We start from the raw sequence: 17,173 nt of genomic DNA on the forward strand, positions 1-17,173 counted from the left end.
GACAAGTTTGTTGGGGGGGTGGGGGGTGGGGAATAGGAACGGCCCTGCAATAATAAAATCTATACGAGGCGACTGCAATCCCTCAGACACATGAACCCTGCTACTCCTCTCCAGGTGGTGGTAGGTGTCTGCGCCTTGTGTGCGATTGTGTGCACCGTCTAATTTGGTCACAAGACTTGCGTCTATTCCTAACGCACCTTGGGACTGCTACTGTTCGAAAGGAGGGGAAGAGGAACTACATTTCAGTGCGCAGAGAGTTGTCGTATCTAACTGCAAAGCAGGGCACTCCACACACTCAGGAGGATGTGAATCCATTTCATCCACAGAGCACTTATGTGCTAAGCCTCCAAACAGTCGGCCAGACGATCTGAAGTTTATTTTCCCGAAGTGTACCTCGCATCCCTCTGACTTTCCACACTAAACCTACATGTGCTTTTTCAGGAGCATGTTGGCTGGAGACAAGTGGATTTTGGAAGATGGCTTGACAGTTCTGGCTTAGAAATAATCATAGTAATACCAGCTAGCCACTCATCTAAACTGTCATCTTTAGCCACCAATTTATTTCACATCTGATCTGAGAGCATTTGGTTGTAATTATTTACTGCACAACATAATTGCCCATCGTGATTACATTACATCATTATTTAATTGCAGCATTATTCCACTGAAATTAGAGCCTAATATGGGACTTTTGGGACCAATGTTAATGTCTGTATTTCGTAAAAATAAATTTTGGCTTCTATTCATTTTTGCCATTTTAGCAGGGATAAATTATACAGCTGAACCATAAGCACAATGCACTCGGTGCTGCTGGGGGAAAAAAAAACCGATGCAATTATGATTAGTGCATCATCTCAAATGTTTTTATGTCCAGCACCAGGATCGATTAATCTGCAGATTACATTCTTGATCATTTGTTGTTTTAAGAAAAAATAGCTAAATATGTCCTCAACTTGTGTTATTGCAATTATTTCCCCACCCAAAATAAAAAAGGACATTCAATTTACTCTGTGTATAATGGAATCACCAAGACAAAGAAAAGGAAGCAATTGAAAGTGGTGTTATTAATTTTCTTTATTAATTTTAATTGGATGCTGCTTAATTTTCCTCTGCGTACTAAACTGACTTCTCATTTTAGCTATGATTATGTCCTCTAATTACTTTCATTATTCTTGGTATGTTTACCAAGATATATAGGCTTTAATTGATACACTGTATTGATATTTTAATTATACAGTGTACAGTATTAATTGTTTTCAATAATAATAATAATAATAATAATAATAACACAGATTTTGCCGATATATACAATTTTGAAAGTGCTGAGCATTAAATCCAGATGCTAAATAATCATTAATTAACGCCATAAAGTACACAAATAAATACAAATTAGTTACTATATAACAGCATCACATCACTTAACTGCGTGGATAACTACACTTAAAAAAATATCCAAGCAGAGCACAGCAAAAGAAAACGTGTGTCTTCCATCTACTGGTCTCTCTCAAACACGGTACAGTCAACAGATCTCTACTGGCAAATTATCACAGAAAAATAGGAGCCTACAACTAAATAAATATTTTCAACTCACACACGGTACATTTTTCTTGCTGACGTTTTTATTCTATTTCAGTGCCAGGACTGAGATGAAAGTATAGAGGGGTGATCCACCTACATTAATGTCCTAGTCAAGTCATTTGTCCTCAGTGCTGTCACCCCAGGCAAGCCCTTATTAGGTTAGAAGAGAGCCCCGGTTCCTACATAGAGTGACAGCAAAACATGAGCTGCTCAGCAGCATGCTGGATGGATATCGAAGCAGACAACCTCCTCTCAACATTTCCCAAAATCTGACCGAGGCTGGAGATGCAGGGTGTTGTTGTGAATCCCCTGTCGTCCTGAAAAATGCAGGACTTCCCTTGTGCTGCACTGGAATGCAAAATGCATGTGTAATATGTTCTTTTTATGGGGTGATCTCCAGTTGTTGGCCTATTCAGCTGATTATCATTCATTTAAAATCCATACTAGTGGATAATCACAGTGTCGGAGCAGGAGGTCAGCTGTGGTGAGCATTTCAACTCGTACTATCGAATGCACTCAGATTTCTTTCTTCCACTAGCTTTACTCACTTGTGTTAGCAAAGCATTCATGCACTGATTTATACATGCATTGCTGCTCTGCTGAAACTTTGCAGATTTGACTTGACAGAACGTTTCCACCCCCACACTCTGGTGACATCATACGGCTAATGAGAAAAACAGCAGTGTCAATGGCCAAGTGGGAAAGATCCCATTATTAGACTGCAGTCGTGCAAATGGATTGCTCTGTACCACAACCACACCCCACTGTGCTGGCCTCAGCTACAGGTCAGAGTTCAACTCTTGCCGTGATGTTGGCAATATACCATTTGTTTAAAACAAAATCGAGGACCTTTAGTATGGAGAAACTTTACAAGAGTCAGAGAGTCAGAGAGTGGTGTGCTGTAATATTTTCCATCCTTTACTGTCCTCTGAAGATTACCTTCACAGAGGTGCTTGTGTGCAGTTTTACAGATGTTAAAAGTGCTCGGATTTAAAAAGAAGGAAAATTGTATGTCACCCATACACACGCCGAGTAAGCGGAATAAAAACACGTCAGTGTTTTATATGAACACACAGGGAACAGAGGGTTATGGTTACTGCGAGTGACGCACAAATCACATCTAAAAAAGAGTCGATGGGGTGAAGCTACAAAAAAGTTACAGTGGAGCTTGAAAAAGTACTCAATTAAAAAAAAGAACTTGATTAACTGATTAATCAATCTATATAAACATTATATATATATATATATATATATATATATATATCTTTACCATGCACATATCAATGTGCATGGTATAAATTCTCTGCCTTAGATAAGGATCTCAGAGATCAGTGTGTTTATAATGCCCCCTCCAGTATGAGATGTGATCCCATTAGCTGGAAACAAAGCCTCTTTACTGCTAGTGATAGGGCAAATCTGTTCCTGCACCAACAGAGGGAGGGGGAGGGAATTCATTTCCGGACTGTCCAGCCAGCTCATGTTCAATACATTTTAGGGGCTAAAGCTATTGATCTGCGCTTCTTCTGCTGCACAAAAACACACACACCCTCTTGCACTCACATTAGTTTTTAAGTGCATTACGTTCCTGAGCCTGTCTGTCAGCACTTACAGACAGCATGATGATGTAAAGCCAGACATTTAGTTTTCCAAACAGGAGCAAACAGGCCACTTCACCTGCATTACGGGTACTTTCATGGCAGAGAAATAGCTTTCTATCTTGGAAGGGAGTGCTTCAACCTTGATAATACCATAATGATGTCCCGAGCATCCTCTTACCCTCCTGTGACGCTCTATTAAGAAGATAAATATGCTCATTTTGAACCACTGAGGTGAAAAGCAAAGAAAACCGATTTTGCTGACAATGAAAAGAAAAAAACTGTTTATGAAAAGTTAAAATGCAGACGTTATTCTAAAACATTAATATTAATAAGAGCAGGGTTTAAGAATTAAAATTAAGTCAAGTAAACAGACTGAGATTTGGCTTATTGACCCCCTCCAATAAAAGTGGAGGTCGCAGATTACCTCGAATGCCCTCTTCTTTCCTCCCTGTCTCCTGAACAATCACACAAGCAAACACCAACTCCAATTTCCATTCTGAACCAAATGTTGTCCACACCATTATGGCACACAGCAGAGGTTTACTTTGCATACTAAAGGTCAAGTTTGTTTACGTTCTCCACCCACTGCTGTAACTCTGGCTGGGCTTGACGGCTTTTCAGAGAACATATGATGGTCTTTGGTTACTTTTTAAGCAACAGGATGTGTGAGCACCAAATGTAATAACCCAGTGAACCTGATGGATAGAGTTGGACTGTTTATTCCTTAAATATCTGCAACATGACAAATAAATATTACAAAATACAACAGGCTAGTGGACACCTTACATGCAAACCATAGCCATCCCTAGTTATAACTGAATTAGCAGCATGTACAGTCATGTTCATGTGTGACATGTGCTGGTATTTCCTGCACTGTTGTCAATGGACAGGGGCCTGTTGGTGGCCTCTCTGCTGCAGCTCCAGCTCCAACTATCTCTCTGTAACGACCACTTCTAAGTGATCACTTTACAAATACAACAAGCACAATGTAGCAAAAGATAGAGGATTTCTTTGTGTGTCTCAAGATAATAATATTATGGTGCAAAAAAAAAAAAAAAAAACACACACACCACAGTGTTGCACCACAGATGTGTGCAGTAATCTGTCAAACCTATTTATATAGGAGGCTGTAATATTGGATTTGAACAAACAGTCTCCCCCCTCTTTCCCCTCACCTGACCGACCTCGCCGATCCCTCCGGAGCCGTCGATCCGAGGACGCTTGCACTCCGCCCCGGACGAGTCCACCATAGCCGCCGCCGTTTGTCCGTCGGGCTCCGGGTCTCCGCGCTTCATGCCCCGCACAGCTGCAGGAGCGCCGCCTGGATTGGGATGCACCCCGGCCATGGTGTCCAGCTCTCTATCCCGGTCCATGAGACCCCGGGGCACAGGCAGCATGATGGATGCAACGTCGGTCGACATTAACATTTAAAAATCTTCTTTTGTGGCCTCTCTCTTTGAGCTAAAACGAACCTGATCCTGTGCACCTCTTGTGCGTAAAACCCACGTATGGTTGCTTTTCCCAGTGCAGTTAAAACAAGTCTTTTAACGCAGCCACGTAGCTTTTTACTGTGTTTACTACAGCACCGGGCCTTTGTATGACCCCCCTCTAAAGAGTTGATGTGTCTCCAACTGTTTTGGCCCTCTGCTTAAGCAATCTAACCTATAAACAAATCGCTCAGCTGGAAAAGGCTCCCCTAAAACACAAAGTGGTTTGTCAGGTTTATTTCCAGCTATGTAGCCCCCTCGTCTGCTGACCGTGTATTTCTTGACTGCGGGGCTGCCTAAGAGGCCTACACTATTTCAGATCATAACAAACCAGTTTAATAAACAGCGATCAAATTAATGGCTCCTGGGGAAAAGCCTACCGTCCGCTCTCCACTTGCTGCCTTTTTGCTGTTTCCCTACGACAGACGTCTGCTGTAGGAGCACAACGTCAACATCCTAACGCAACCTCAAGACGAAGAAAGCCCCTCAACATGTCCTCCCTGTCGCCTTTTTCCTTTTTCCTCCTCCTCCTCCTCCTCTCTGTCTTATTAGCTACAGACTTGGAACCACAGAGGTTCACTGAAAGTCAATCCACGTCAGGAGCTCTGTCTTCCCCCCATGTTAGTGCGCATTCAAATAAAACAAAATACGATTTCTCCCTCCTCCCCCCCCCAAAATAAAAAACAACAAGCAACCAACAAACGGACGAACCGAGGGGCTGTGGTGGTGTTTCCGTCTCTCTCTCTCTCTCTTTCCGCCTCTTATTTTCTTTCCTCTCTCCGTTTTCCCGGTGTGTTCTTGCAGCGTGTTACAGAAAGGAAATCGTCCTCCCTCCCTCCTCCTCTCTTGCTGTAGTCATTCCCCTCCTCCTATCTTCCGCTCTCCCTTTGAACGCTGAGCCATGCAGCCTGCAAATACACGCAGTGTGCCGCAGTGCTTCCATACATTTCACTGAGGGGAGGTGTGTGTGAGTGTGTGTGTGTGTGTGTGAGTGTGTGTGTGAGTCTTATGGCACAGTAACACTTTCCATTCTCAAACATATAGATCAAGTCTTCCTCCTGCTCTTTGCATTCCTGCTATTCCTCTATTCTCACACACACACACACACAAAAATAAAAAGACACATTGAAGCTGGACTTTCACGTCTTTTATTGGTGCTCACGTTACAAAGTCTACCAGTAAAAAAGGGTGGGCTTATCAAGTCCAGCTCTGGAAGAATTCATTCCTAAGTCATTACACAACAATGCACAGGCCAAGGTCTTCACACAAGCGCAGCTGTGAGTCATGCAGCATGGAGTATCTTCTGTTCCTCTGGCATTTTTATTGCTTTGATGACACCCAGTGGTTAAAGGCTACCATGGGAGGAAAATTGCAGTTTGCTGCAACACATTTAAATAAATAAATAAAAAAAAAACACAAGCAAGTGGTGAACTTAAAGATCTGTTCTTATTTGCATGGGTTGGCTCCTTCCTACATCTGTAAACTTACCCTGTAGGTTTGTTCTCTCCTGTCGTACGCTGGCTCACTATGAAGACATTTCCATTTTTTATAAATTTCATTTAGAGAATGAAGCCTCCCTGCCAAGAGCTGAAGGAGCAGATCAATACTGTGCTATTCACCTGTTAAGCATGACACCAGGAAACTCTGTTTAGCATAACGACTGAGTGAAAACAAGATTGGCGCCTCCTCAGGCAACAATATATGAGCATCTGTACAGCTCACCAGTATGTCAGCTGTTTAACGCATCAATCTCACAGCTGATTTAATTATTCTGTAGCTTATATTGTACACAGTTTCTGAAATCGTGTGTCCAATTTCATATTGTGTGCTCTGTAACTGCTGTAAATGTAGCTGGATGAACAACCAGGCCCAGCTCTAAAGGTTTTGTCTTGAAATGGGACATTATGTCAAGACATATGACTGATGATGTTTACATTGGTTCATAATCTGATGTATTTAAGTAAATGAATACAGTACACAATGTGCAGTGGGTGTGACAGCAGTTCACTCTTGCCATCACACCACCAAGCACATTAATCTGGCCGTGTCTGTGCAATCAAGGTTTGATGGAGATTTCAGACCAGTCCCATACTGGTGTACTGTTCCTCACTTCCTACTGGAGCTATGCAAACAGATACTTTTATCACTGGAAATCTACTTTATACACATTCCACGCGAAGGTCGACAAAGAAAGTTAGACAGAGCCAAGGGCCAAATGGTTCATGTAAACTAGTCTGCCTCCCACGTTTTGACAGATTGCCTCTTCCTGTCTTAACAGTGGCTGCAAACTTAGGAACAAAATACACAGAGTTCTTTAAGAGCCTTTATTGGTGGTGAAGAGAGTGAGGCCTGAAAAACAGAATAAAGATAAGCTCAAAGTGGAAATGTAACAATGGTGCGTTTTATCAGCTAGACAATTACAGTACTGCTTTCCTCATGTCGTCAAACCTGCATCTTAACTGGGGAAAAACAGGAAATGGATCAGTCTTAATAAATAATTCAAAATTCTCATTACTAAATCATCGCCCTGCTGTCATATGGAAAATACTAGCTCTTGGGCTGTTTTCAGTGACAAATGAGGCTCATTCATGGGCGTCTGCATGTGATTTTCCAGAGTTCGTGAGGGTGTGGTGGGTGATTTCAGGACAGAGTTTCCTTACCATTATTGGCCAAAGCATCCCTCGACACAAGGCCCATCACGTGGTGAGCATATTTCAGTTGAACACATGAAGTAGATCTGTGGGGGACGAGAAAGCAAGAGCAGAATTAAGTTGTGTTCGGACTCTGGAGTGTGTTCATTGTACTATGACAAACAGCTGCTGGCAATTGAGATTTGGCCAGAATTTGCTGACTTTGAGATTTAGAAATACAGCTGTAAATGCTTTATTTCTTCACTACACACCCATTCTGAATAAAAACTATGTCTTTGCTGTGTGAACATCTAATAAGCCATATACTTTAACAAGTTTACATTTACTCTGACTATAACAAGCCTTAATTACTTAGGGGCCAAGTCATAGGCAGCTGCACAGTTTTCTTTTCTTCTTGGTAAGTTTAAAGTAACAGATGTTTTAGTGATGTAATTATCTGCTTTCTTGCAAATTTACTGTAGAAGAGACTGGTAATACTCATATCAGCCCACAATATATGACATTACAGCTAGTTAGCTTAGCATATAGACTGGTACTACTTTGGTTTTATCCAGTTAAAATAGAACTAGTATCAAGGTCTTTGCTCATCCTTACCTCCTCATCTGGGTCCATGAACTCACCATCAGGAAGGAACTGAAAGGTACTGATTGTGAAGCGGCGGGTCTGACCCTGAGGAAAGGATGTTTCAGTCTCAGACTGCACGGCCCATTTCATGTCTGGATCCAAGGGGTTGGGGCATCTAGAAGATAATGTGAGATTAGCAAGTCAATAATCCAACTAAAACAATCAGTAAAATTACATATACACTTCTCTTTACACCCCCCCCCCCCCCCCCAATTACATCTTCAATGGGGGGGGGGGGGAACATACCCATTATAAAGTAGCACCCACACAGCTTTTGCTGAGCGGGGGTAGGCCACACAGAAGTGCACAAGCAGCACCAAATTGGGATCTGGGGTGTTGAGCAGCCGCACTTCCAGATAGAGGGGTTTCCCCAGCAGCATCTGCAGAGGCTGGTGATACTGAGGGTAGTAGCTGCTGTACCGAGCATCTGGGACAAGACGGAGTATATTACCACAAGTGGAGTTTATAACAGCACATTTCACAAGTTCTCCTGCAGCTGATCAGGACGGGGTTTAAACTATTGCTATAGTGCTGACATTTGACAGGTTATTCTGTCAGAAGTTTCCATCATCTTGATTGACTTTAAAAGCAGTTGTTAGCATTGAAATTAAACCATTTACCTTTGGCAATCCTGAGCTGGACTCCTAATATACCCTGGGTCTTAACTCCAGGTCCAAGTGTTGGAGTTTTAACCATGTAGCCCACACTCAGGACAGTTCCCGGCAGAAACCGGCACTCCACCAACAACCTGAGAATAAGACAGTCAACATGGTAAAAAGATGACCTATGAACAATGAGGTTAAGAAAATTAACAGGCAGAGTGACCATTGAACATCTACTGTAAATACATTTCAGAAGAACAGACTCAGATAAGAAATAAGAATTAAACCTTGATGAATTTTTTGTATATGCATACCCAAGTTTTCTAAGTGGTAGTAAAGATGGATGTGGGAAACATGTCATGTAGGTAAGAGAGCCCAAATGTTTAATTTCTAAACATTTCAATTGCAAAGGTCATTCTCGGCCAAATTTCAAAATACTGAACTTTATAAAACCGAGTGACTTGTCTATGTTTAATTTGTTTAGTTTCTTGCACAACAGACATTGAACTAAATGAGACTTTTGAAAATAAGCTACTGTATATATGTATATACACAGCTCAGAAAAATTAAAGGAACACTTAAATTAGAGTTTCACATCAAGTCAGTTAAACTTCTGGGATATTGATTTGGTCAGTTATGTAGCAGAGGGGTTGTTAATCAGTTTTAGCTTTGGTGTTAATGAAATTAACAACAGGTGAACTCAAGGGGCAACAATGAGAAGACTCCCAAGGTGCAGTTATACAGGTGGAGGCCACTGACAATTTTTCTTCTCTTTACTAGTTTTGCATTTGGCTAGGGTCAGAAGGTTTGCTGTGTCTGTCAGCACAGTCTCAAGATTGGAGGAGAGAAGAGGGGAGGTCCTCCAGGGGCCACTGGTGTGAATGTCTCTAAACAATCAGTGTCAGACTTCATGAGGGTGGCCCGAGGGCCAGACATCTTCCTGTGGGCCCTGTGCTTACTGCCCGGCACCATGGAGCTTGACTGGCATTTGCCATAGAGCACTGGAATTGGCAGGTCTGCCACTGGGTCCTGTGCTTTTCACAGATGAGAGCAGGTTCACCCTAAACACCTGACAGACATGAAAGGTCTGGAAAAGCCGTTGAGAACATTATGCTGCCTGTTACATTATTTAGCATGGCCGGTTTGATGGTGGGTCAGTGATGGTCTGGGAAGACTTGTTAATAGAGGGAAACCCAGACCTCTATAGGCTAGACAACAGCACCCCGAGTGCCACTAGGTATCGGAGTGAAATCCTAGGACTCACTGTCAGACCCTACAATGGTGCAGTGAGTCTTTGGTTGCTCCTGGTGACAATTCCCACCCTCATTTGGTGAGAGATTAGGGAATTGATACCACCAACTGTCCCTCACGCTCACCGGACCTAAATCCAGTAGAGCAGTGGTCCCCAACCCCTGGGCCGTGGACCAGCCCCGGTCCGTGAGTGAATTGATACTGGGCCACACAAAGAATGCATAACTTGAATTATTTCAGTTTTATTTATCATTTGATTCTCTCCTTCACATCTGCCTATGACTTACTCTTGATGCACGTCAAGGTGCTTGCCTCAGTCACATTACCTACATCCGGTATCTTCTTTAAAAAGGGGCTGCTATGGCCTGTAACACATTACCTCTAAATTGAAACCCCAAACTTGCAAAATAAACAAAAAACAAACATCTTTGGAAAGTTTCTTTGCGCAGGGTAAAAAAGAGCCAGTGGAGACAGAAGAGCCTACGACTTCAAAGAAAAAGAAAGCTGCATTTAACAGACAATACCAGGAGTCCTACTTGAAATATGGATTTATTGCAACAGGTTGTTCCCATTTACCAAGCCCGCTCTGCATAATATATGGTGACTGGCTGTCTAATGAGGCAATGAAGCCTTCAAAACTGCTTCGCCACTTAATTTTGATCTGCAAAAATCTCATTTTGATCAAAAACCCCTATATATTTTGAAAATACCAGTTTTTATGCCGGTTGTTGTTTCATTTTATTTTTGTCGTTTTTAACCGCCACACCTTAAAGGCCGGTCTGTGAAAATATTGTCTTGTATTAAACCAGTCCATGGTGCAAAAATAGGTTGGGGACCATTGCAATAGAGGACATCTGGGACATTATGTTTTGGTCCATTCAATGCTGCCAGATTGCTGGCCAAAATTAAACAAAAAGGCTGCTTATCTCAGACATCTAAAATGTCTTGTCAACACTAAATCTCTGCATCTATTCAGGGTACACGGTATTTAGATAATCAAAAGCAACATCCGCTGACCTGACAGGAGAATCTCTTGTGATGGTGCCGAAGTTGAGACTGATTGACTGAACCTTGTTGACTACCTCCACCATGTAGATAACGGCTTGTCCCAACATCTGTCAGGACAGAAATGGATGTACAATTTGGTGTTAGTGTATGGACACTACAGTAAACTACTTAAAGTGGTTCCTACATTAATTAAAAATGGAATGTGCAGAAATGAACATATTACCCAGTTCAAAAGCACAACTCAATGTGTTTAATAGTTTTTGGACAACATTTGGGTTTCAATTGGGAATAAGCTATATGAGGATTTGTCTACACAGAAAATACTTTCAGATTCAGTTTGGTCCTTTTCATAGGATTTCTAATGAATATATTATTGTCATCATACCCATCATTTGAGTCATCATTCAACATTAGCCCAACAGGTGTTTGTCTAAAACTCACCACTCTCCGTGCCCCACAGCCATCCATTGGGATCTTGAACAGGGCAAAGTCATCAGTCACTCTATGAGGCTTGCAGGTGGAGTTGCCAGAAATGACAAGCGTAGAAGGGGAAAGAGGGGGCTCCGTGAGGGAGGCAGGCACGGAGAAGACAAAGTGGCGGTCAATAGTGCACTCTGGAGGAGGACGCAAACACACACGCAAGCAGATACACATGCATAGTTATGTAAAGGTCAGATAAACAAAAGGTCAGAAATCTCAGGAGGCAATTGATAATGAGACCCAAGGTATCTTATACCCTTTTCACATTCTGTGCCTCTCCCAGCTTGAGTCATGCTGTGCCAGCACTGAATATGCCTCTTCACACATCCAGCAGCTGTAGTGCTTACATTTACGTACTCAAAACAGCTCAACTGTACTCAGCTAAGTGGCGTGAAAATGCCAGTGGGGATACAAACTGCAGCTCACCATCCATGGGGTAGTAGCAGGCAGGGGGGTGCTTGTGGAAGCAGCAGCCCATGGAGAGGCAGTGTGACTGGGAGACGCGTCCGTGTCCGCAGGGGAGATGCTGTTCCCTAGGAAGGTTGCACTCTGAGGGACAGCGTGACAAATGTCAGCCACACATTTAAAATAACTGTATGTCCAGAGAGAAAACGCCCTCTGGTGAACTGAATAGCCTTTCAAAAAGGTGTAAACATAATACCTACCCCTTCCAGCCAGAGGGCTGACAACTGGACAGGAAAACTGACGCTCCCTGATACCATTTAACGTCTCGTAGACGACGGTGATGATGTACATTTTATCCTTTTCGAAAAACGTTACATATACAATAGTTAGGTACAGCAAATACTCAATTATACAAAAGGTCATGAGCACAGTGTGAAATCGGAGTCAATACTCGCCTGCACACTCATGTGGCAGCGTGAGTGTAATCGGAGATTCAAACGAATTTTGCCATGCCTGGTTTTGCTTGCAGAATACCCACAGTGCTTTGGGGCATCCTGGAGGTTCATCTGGTTCCCTCTGATGTCTGAAAAAGTGCATAAAAATGTATTTTCTGTAGACTTAAGTGGCACCATTACAGCTATCAGCATGGTGAAGCACAGAGTTTAAGTGTTGCACAGTCAAAACAAAAACACATTTTCCCACCCCCACTCAACAGTGCACCAGAGAAGCTCCCCTGAATGAAGTTAAAATTCAACTCATGCAGAGCTGATGGTAACCATATGCATCTGGACCATATAGACAAGCACGTGCACAGACACACCTTTAACAACAATTTCAGAGATGGGACCAGAGGGGAGCTCCACAGTCATTTCATGGGAGGAGCAAGAAACTTTAGGCTTTGGGTGAAGAACTGGGCTGTCGTCGTCATCATCATCATCATCATCATCATCGTCGTCGTCTTCAGTTATTCTAGGGAAGACTGGCTCGTGGAATGGTGCAGTAATTTCAGGCGGCCTTTCATATGAGCACTGTGGCTCTGCAATCTTATACCGTGCTGTGGACAAGTCCCAAAACCTGAGTGATAAGGAAATTGTTGTGGAGGTCTAGAGCGAGAGAAGGACAGAGAGAGAGAATAAAGCAACACTGACAATTAGGTACAGTTTTCTGCTGCTGCATTTAAAAATGAAGTCTCCATGTTTAACTCAAACACAAAAGTTGGGTTGCACAGAACATAAACCTCCATCCAGTACAGATGAATGCGGAACAGTACATACAGTCCATATGGAATTAATCACAATTATGAGCTGCTGACTGAGGGGGGGGAAGTCTGTGCCCCATGTACAAACAGGACAGCTGTCATAAATCGCTGCAGCAACAACCCGAGTGGTACAAACCACCAGCGTCAGCAATCTGGGATAGTTATTGTGTTGGGGTGCTTTAAGGCATTTTTAGTATTGCCTCCACATGTTTGTATACAGTACTGTGTAAGACCTTTAGGCATGTTTGGCTTTAACTGAACCAACACCCAAATTAAACATTTTAGTTTCAAGTGCCAAGTTCAGCTCTCGCATTGTGCATTGCCACCATTTGTAATTAATGAAAAATAGAATTCAGTCTTAATACATGTACACTATGCAAAACAATACAACAGTCAATTCACAGTATTTTAAAGGCAAAGATTTCTTACACTAACCAAAGACAAATGACGAGGACGTATGTGGAGATACAACCAATATCATATTAACATAAACGCCAACTGAGTTTGTTTACTTTACTGTACTACAGTTCAGTAGATGCTTTTACAATAAGCTCATGGGAACCTTAGTTATAAAAGCGATTTTTCAAGTTTCCAACAAGCTCATCCTGTCATCACATGACTTAACAGCAATCTTTTATCCCTACATTTAAAATCGTGGACATGGGTGAAAGTCAAGACGTTACATAATGGTGACACATTTGCAGGCAATGACGAAGCATTATGGAGGATCTCACCCGTGACTGGCTGTGACAGGCAGGCAGAGGCGAGTGAAGCATCACCCCAGAGCCCTCAGCCATCTTCATCTTGTACCCACAGCGTGGAGACACATTGGAGAGGAGCAGCCACTTCATTTGGTCTAATGTAAGAAACAATGTTAGGTCTTTGACATCTAGAATAAAGGTAATACACTTTCCTTTGGGAGCATGGGTGCTCATCCGGGACCAGTAACACTATTGTACACAACAATTTAAGATGCTAATTGAAACAAAAACAAAAAAGTCATTACAGAAGAAGTTTTAGCCAATGACTCCAACATAATGTTCAATAGGAGAGGTATGAGTTCACTAGAAAAGTAACAGGCAAATGGTAATCATTTGTCCATTTTGACTATAATGACTATAGTTCAAGTAATAGAAAACATTCACAGATGTACGGACCTGACCCTCTGATCTGGATCGAGCCTGGGTGAGCAAAAGGCAGGAATACAATCATCCTCCCCCTCAGACACTGGACATAAGACGTGTCCAGAGTCGGACGAGATGGGATAGGTTTTGCAGGTAAGTCCATCTCTGGGTCCTGAGGCAGAGGAAAAGATGAATGGTGGTATGGCCTGTGCCATATGGGTTCTTCTGATGGAGACTGGGGTGGAGGAGGTGCATCAGGATAGTAAGATAACTCAAAATAATACTTAGGGTAATGAGGATTTCGTGGTCTCGATGGCTGGGGAGCTGGAGTAGCAATTTCTGGATCTGCAAGTGTGGGAGCTGGTGTCACTGGGGGGTATCTAAAGGGCATATAGGGGTGATGCCGATCAAAAAAATGTGAATACAAGTATTGTGCCTCAATAGGAGATTGGTAGGGAGGGTATTTTGGGAACTCTCTAGGAAAATTTAACAACTGTCTAGGCCCAGTGGGAAATGTGAACTGTGGGGCCTGTAGCCCAGGAGGGCTATCAGGAAAAGGCTTGTATGGATGGGCTGGTTGTGGGCCAGGGAGGTACATCTGGGGAAGCTGGGGGTACTGGAAGCCAGGGTAGGGGTCGTAGGGAAAGTTTGGAAGTTGAGGCTCCTGGGCTGGAGATTCAGGAGGGATGACTGCAGGGGTAACAGGATCCTGAACAGAGGGAGACTGTGGAGCATCAGGAAATAAAAAGGGAGGGGAGGGGAAATGGGGAAGCTGCCGATCGGCTGGACATGAAAGGACGTATTCCTGCTCATCTAATGCAAGCTGGAGATGCAGATCATCCTGGAAAAGAAATAAAAAGAATCCCATAAAAACCATACAAAACCAACAGCCAGCCACAACAATACATTCAACTTACTGCAACGGTGATACAAGCAGCACTGTAAGGGATGAAGAAAGTAAGCGCCTCGTATTGGGATGGGCCTCGATGTGCACACTCTTTAGATACAAATGGACGCCTGCCTCTGTTCACTGTAATGCACAGCAGGTAAGATATGATTTTACACTTATTACAGCCATTTAGGACAATAATTCAGAATCCAAATAAGTATATATAAATAAGAGGTTCTGACAGAACTGCTACCTTTAAATAAAACTTACATTTAAAATAAGAGTTTTCTTTTTAGACTGATTAGTACTGTGCACGAATTAAGACTTATATTTTAATCATGTGCATCTCATTATACTAAACTATGAACAAAGTCAAAGCATTAGCAATGAATTACAATTATTACAGAAATATTTGAAAACCCCACTGACCCATGACTTCCAGCCGGCGTGTAGCCTTCTTATCCCCATAAATCTGCACTGCCATGGCATAAGAGGAGCAGAAGACAAGTGGGGCAGAGGAAGAACGGGCAGGAGCGGATCGCACTGGACAGGAGAGCTTCAGTGGACGGCCCCGCCACAGCATGCGCAGCACATAATTGCCATCCTGACAAAGAAGAAGAGGCGGTGAACGCAGGTCAAAGGAATAACTACTTGAGGAAATCTATTGCAGGTGCTGTTGGTACCTCCTGCGTGATGTAACATGCATCATATGGCACCATCATCTTAAGGTTATTCCGTGACATCCTCACAGAGAACCCACAGTTGGGCGGCAACTGGAACAGGGAGATGGGAGAGGCTCCCTCTGTGAACAGAAGGGGTTGAACAGCTGATTTCAGCATTGCAGATGCTTCCAGTCAGATGATTAATCACACAGAAAAATGTTTATACCAGGTTACTGATTTATGCATTTTACAAGCCTACACACCAAATGTCTACCATTTATAGCTTCAATAAAACGGTATGTCTTTGCTTATGTAAAAATATTTACATAAGCAATTATTAATCTGATAAAATAAACCATGCATGCACATTTAAAACGTTTGGTTGCACCCCCAAACTTGCAGGAATCATTTGAAACTTCATCCAGGCCTGCAGGACAGCACCGGTCGTTACAGCCTGATTATATAGTCTCACCTCTGTCCACCAACAGGTGTGTGAATCCGTGCCCGGAGGCAGTGACGGTCATGGCTCCATCACCGCAGTGAACCACAGGCTTCATTGACGACCACTCAGAGAAATGGTGCCTGGAGTCCGGTGATGGGCCCAAAACCTCCTCCAGGACTCCGTGAAAACCTGGAGCATAAAGAACGAAATTAAGAGCACTCCAGCATTTTATATGCTGCTGTTAAAGTGCTGACAGTGTCCCCATTGGCAGCTTTCACCTGGAAAATCAGCTTGGTATTCATGTTCCGAGCCTGAGGACTCTGCTCGCACGGTGACATTTCCAGCAACCCAGGGCACCATGTTGGGCGCAAAGTTGCTGCCGGTTTTATTAAGTTTCTGTGCGTTAAAATCGGAGAGTGGCTTCTCAGGAAGCGCAGGAGACTCACGCCGAGGCGTCTGCTCCGACGTCTCAACATCTGCGCTCCTGACAACCTGTTCAACCAAGCGCCACCTTCCCCGCTGCGCGTCCGAGTCTCGTTTGATCCTCTCCGAGCTCCTGGAAGGAGAAACCCCCTGAACTCCATAAGCAGTAAAACCATCCTCCCGCTGTCCGAAACTCACCGAGTGACAAAGCTGGAGCGTGTATAAATACAGCGTTAACGCACGTAAAGACAACGTTTTTGCTCGTTTCTGTTCGCGCGACATCACCGGACCGCCGAGGCTTTCAGCTCAGGTGCGCGCAGGGTTCACCTGAACATATGCGCCCTCAATTAGGAGTTCGTCAAGCGGCAGCCAATCAAAACGCACAGGTGGAGGAGTCCAAATACCTTCTTATGGTTGAAGTTTTCCACAGCTCCTCTCTGCTCCTGTGTGAGGAGACATTAACAAAGTGCTGATCTGTTTTCTGAGTCAGTGTCTGTGTTTTTGAACGACTTCTAATCCATTTTATTTGACCTCTTCATACAACTGCTTTCTCCATTCATCCATCCAATCACCACTGGCTCCTGCTTTGTGCTACTACTACTAAGGTTGCAAGTAGTTTTCAAGCTGCTTCATTTGCTTCGGTTCCTCATGATCCTTTATGTCCTGATATTAGTCATCATCAAACACACAC

At 43.2% G+C, this 17,173-nt stretch overlaps 2 protein-coding genes across 6 annotated transcripts in view; both read right to left on the reverse strand.

Annotated features, from left to right (window-relative positions):
• LOC113161663 (RNA binding protein fox-1 homolog 2-like) overlaps positions 1-5,497 on the reverse strand; it is a 32,559-nt gene extending 27,062 nt beyond the window's left edge. For 3 of the 5 annotated variants that reach the window (XR_003298766.1, XM_026359413.1, XM_026359414.1), the window contains exon 1: positions 4,352-5,497. Coding sequence is in view for 4 of the 5 variants with exons in the window: in XM_026359413.1 (XP_026215198.1) it covers positions 4,352-4,603 (252 nt within the window). In the remaining variant the exon portion in view is untranslated. The remainder of the gene's footprint in view (positions 1-4,351) is intronic. The other 2 variants (XM_026359415.1, XM_026359412.1) reach the window with 2 other exon arrangements.
• A 1,476-nt stretch (positions 5,498-6,973) lies between these two features.
• LOC113161838 lies at positions 6,974-16,775 on the reverse strand. The gene is made up of 18 exons (XM_026359651.1): positions 16,338-16,775; positions 16,090-16,248; positions 15,639-15,757; positions 15,385-15,559; positions 14,984-15,096; positions 14,100-14,907; positions 13,677-13,798; positions 12,505-12,787; positions 12,140-12,267; positions 11,945-12,041; positions 11,706-11,828; positions 11,241-11,413; positions 10,809-10,906; positions 8,559-8,686; positions 8,185-8,365; positions 7,909-8,053; positions 7,324-7,400; positions 6,974-7,012 (listed from the first exon to the last, which is right to left on the reverse strand). Exons 1-17 carry the CDS (start codon positions 16,762-16,764, stop codon positions 7,326-7,328), a joined length of 3,354 nt encoding a protein of 1,117 aa, XP_026215436.1. The 5' UTR covers positions 16,765-16,775; the 3' UTR covers positions 6,974-7,012; positions 7,324-7,325.
• Between the last annotated feature and the right edge of the window lie 398 nt (positions 16,776-17,173).

This window comes from Anabas testudineus, chromosome 1 (genome assembly GCF_900324465.2).
Source record: "Anabas testudineus chromosome 1, fAnaTes1.2, whole genome shotgun sequence".
Taxonomy (NCBI): Eukaryota; Metazoa; Chordata; class Actinopteri; order Anabantiformes; family Anabantidae; genus Anabas; species Anabas testudineus.

Excerpts from the sequence above, each read along its gene's own strand:
- LOC113161838 (XM_026359651.1), bottom strand. The coding sequence starts at position 16,764 with ATGTCGCGCGAACAGAAACGAGCAAAAACGTTGTCTTTACGTGCGTTA. Across the intron at positions 15,560-15,638 it reads CATGTTACATCACGCAGGAG|GATGGCAATTATGTGCTGCG; the intron begins GTACCAACAGCA and ends CTTCTTTGTCAG. Across the intron at positions 13,799-14,099 it reads GATCCAGATCAGAGGGTCAG|ACCAAATGAAGTGGCTGCTC; the intron begins GTCCGTACATCT and ends TTCTTACATTAG.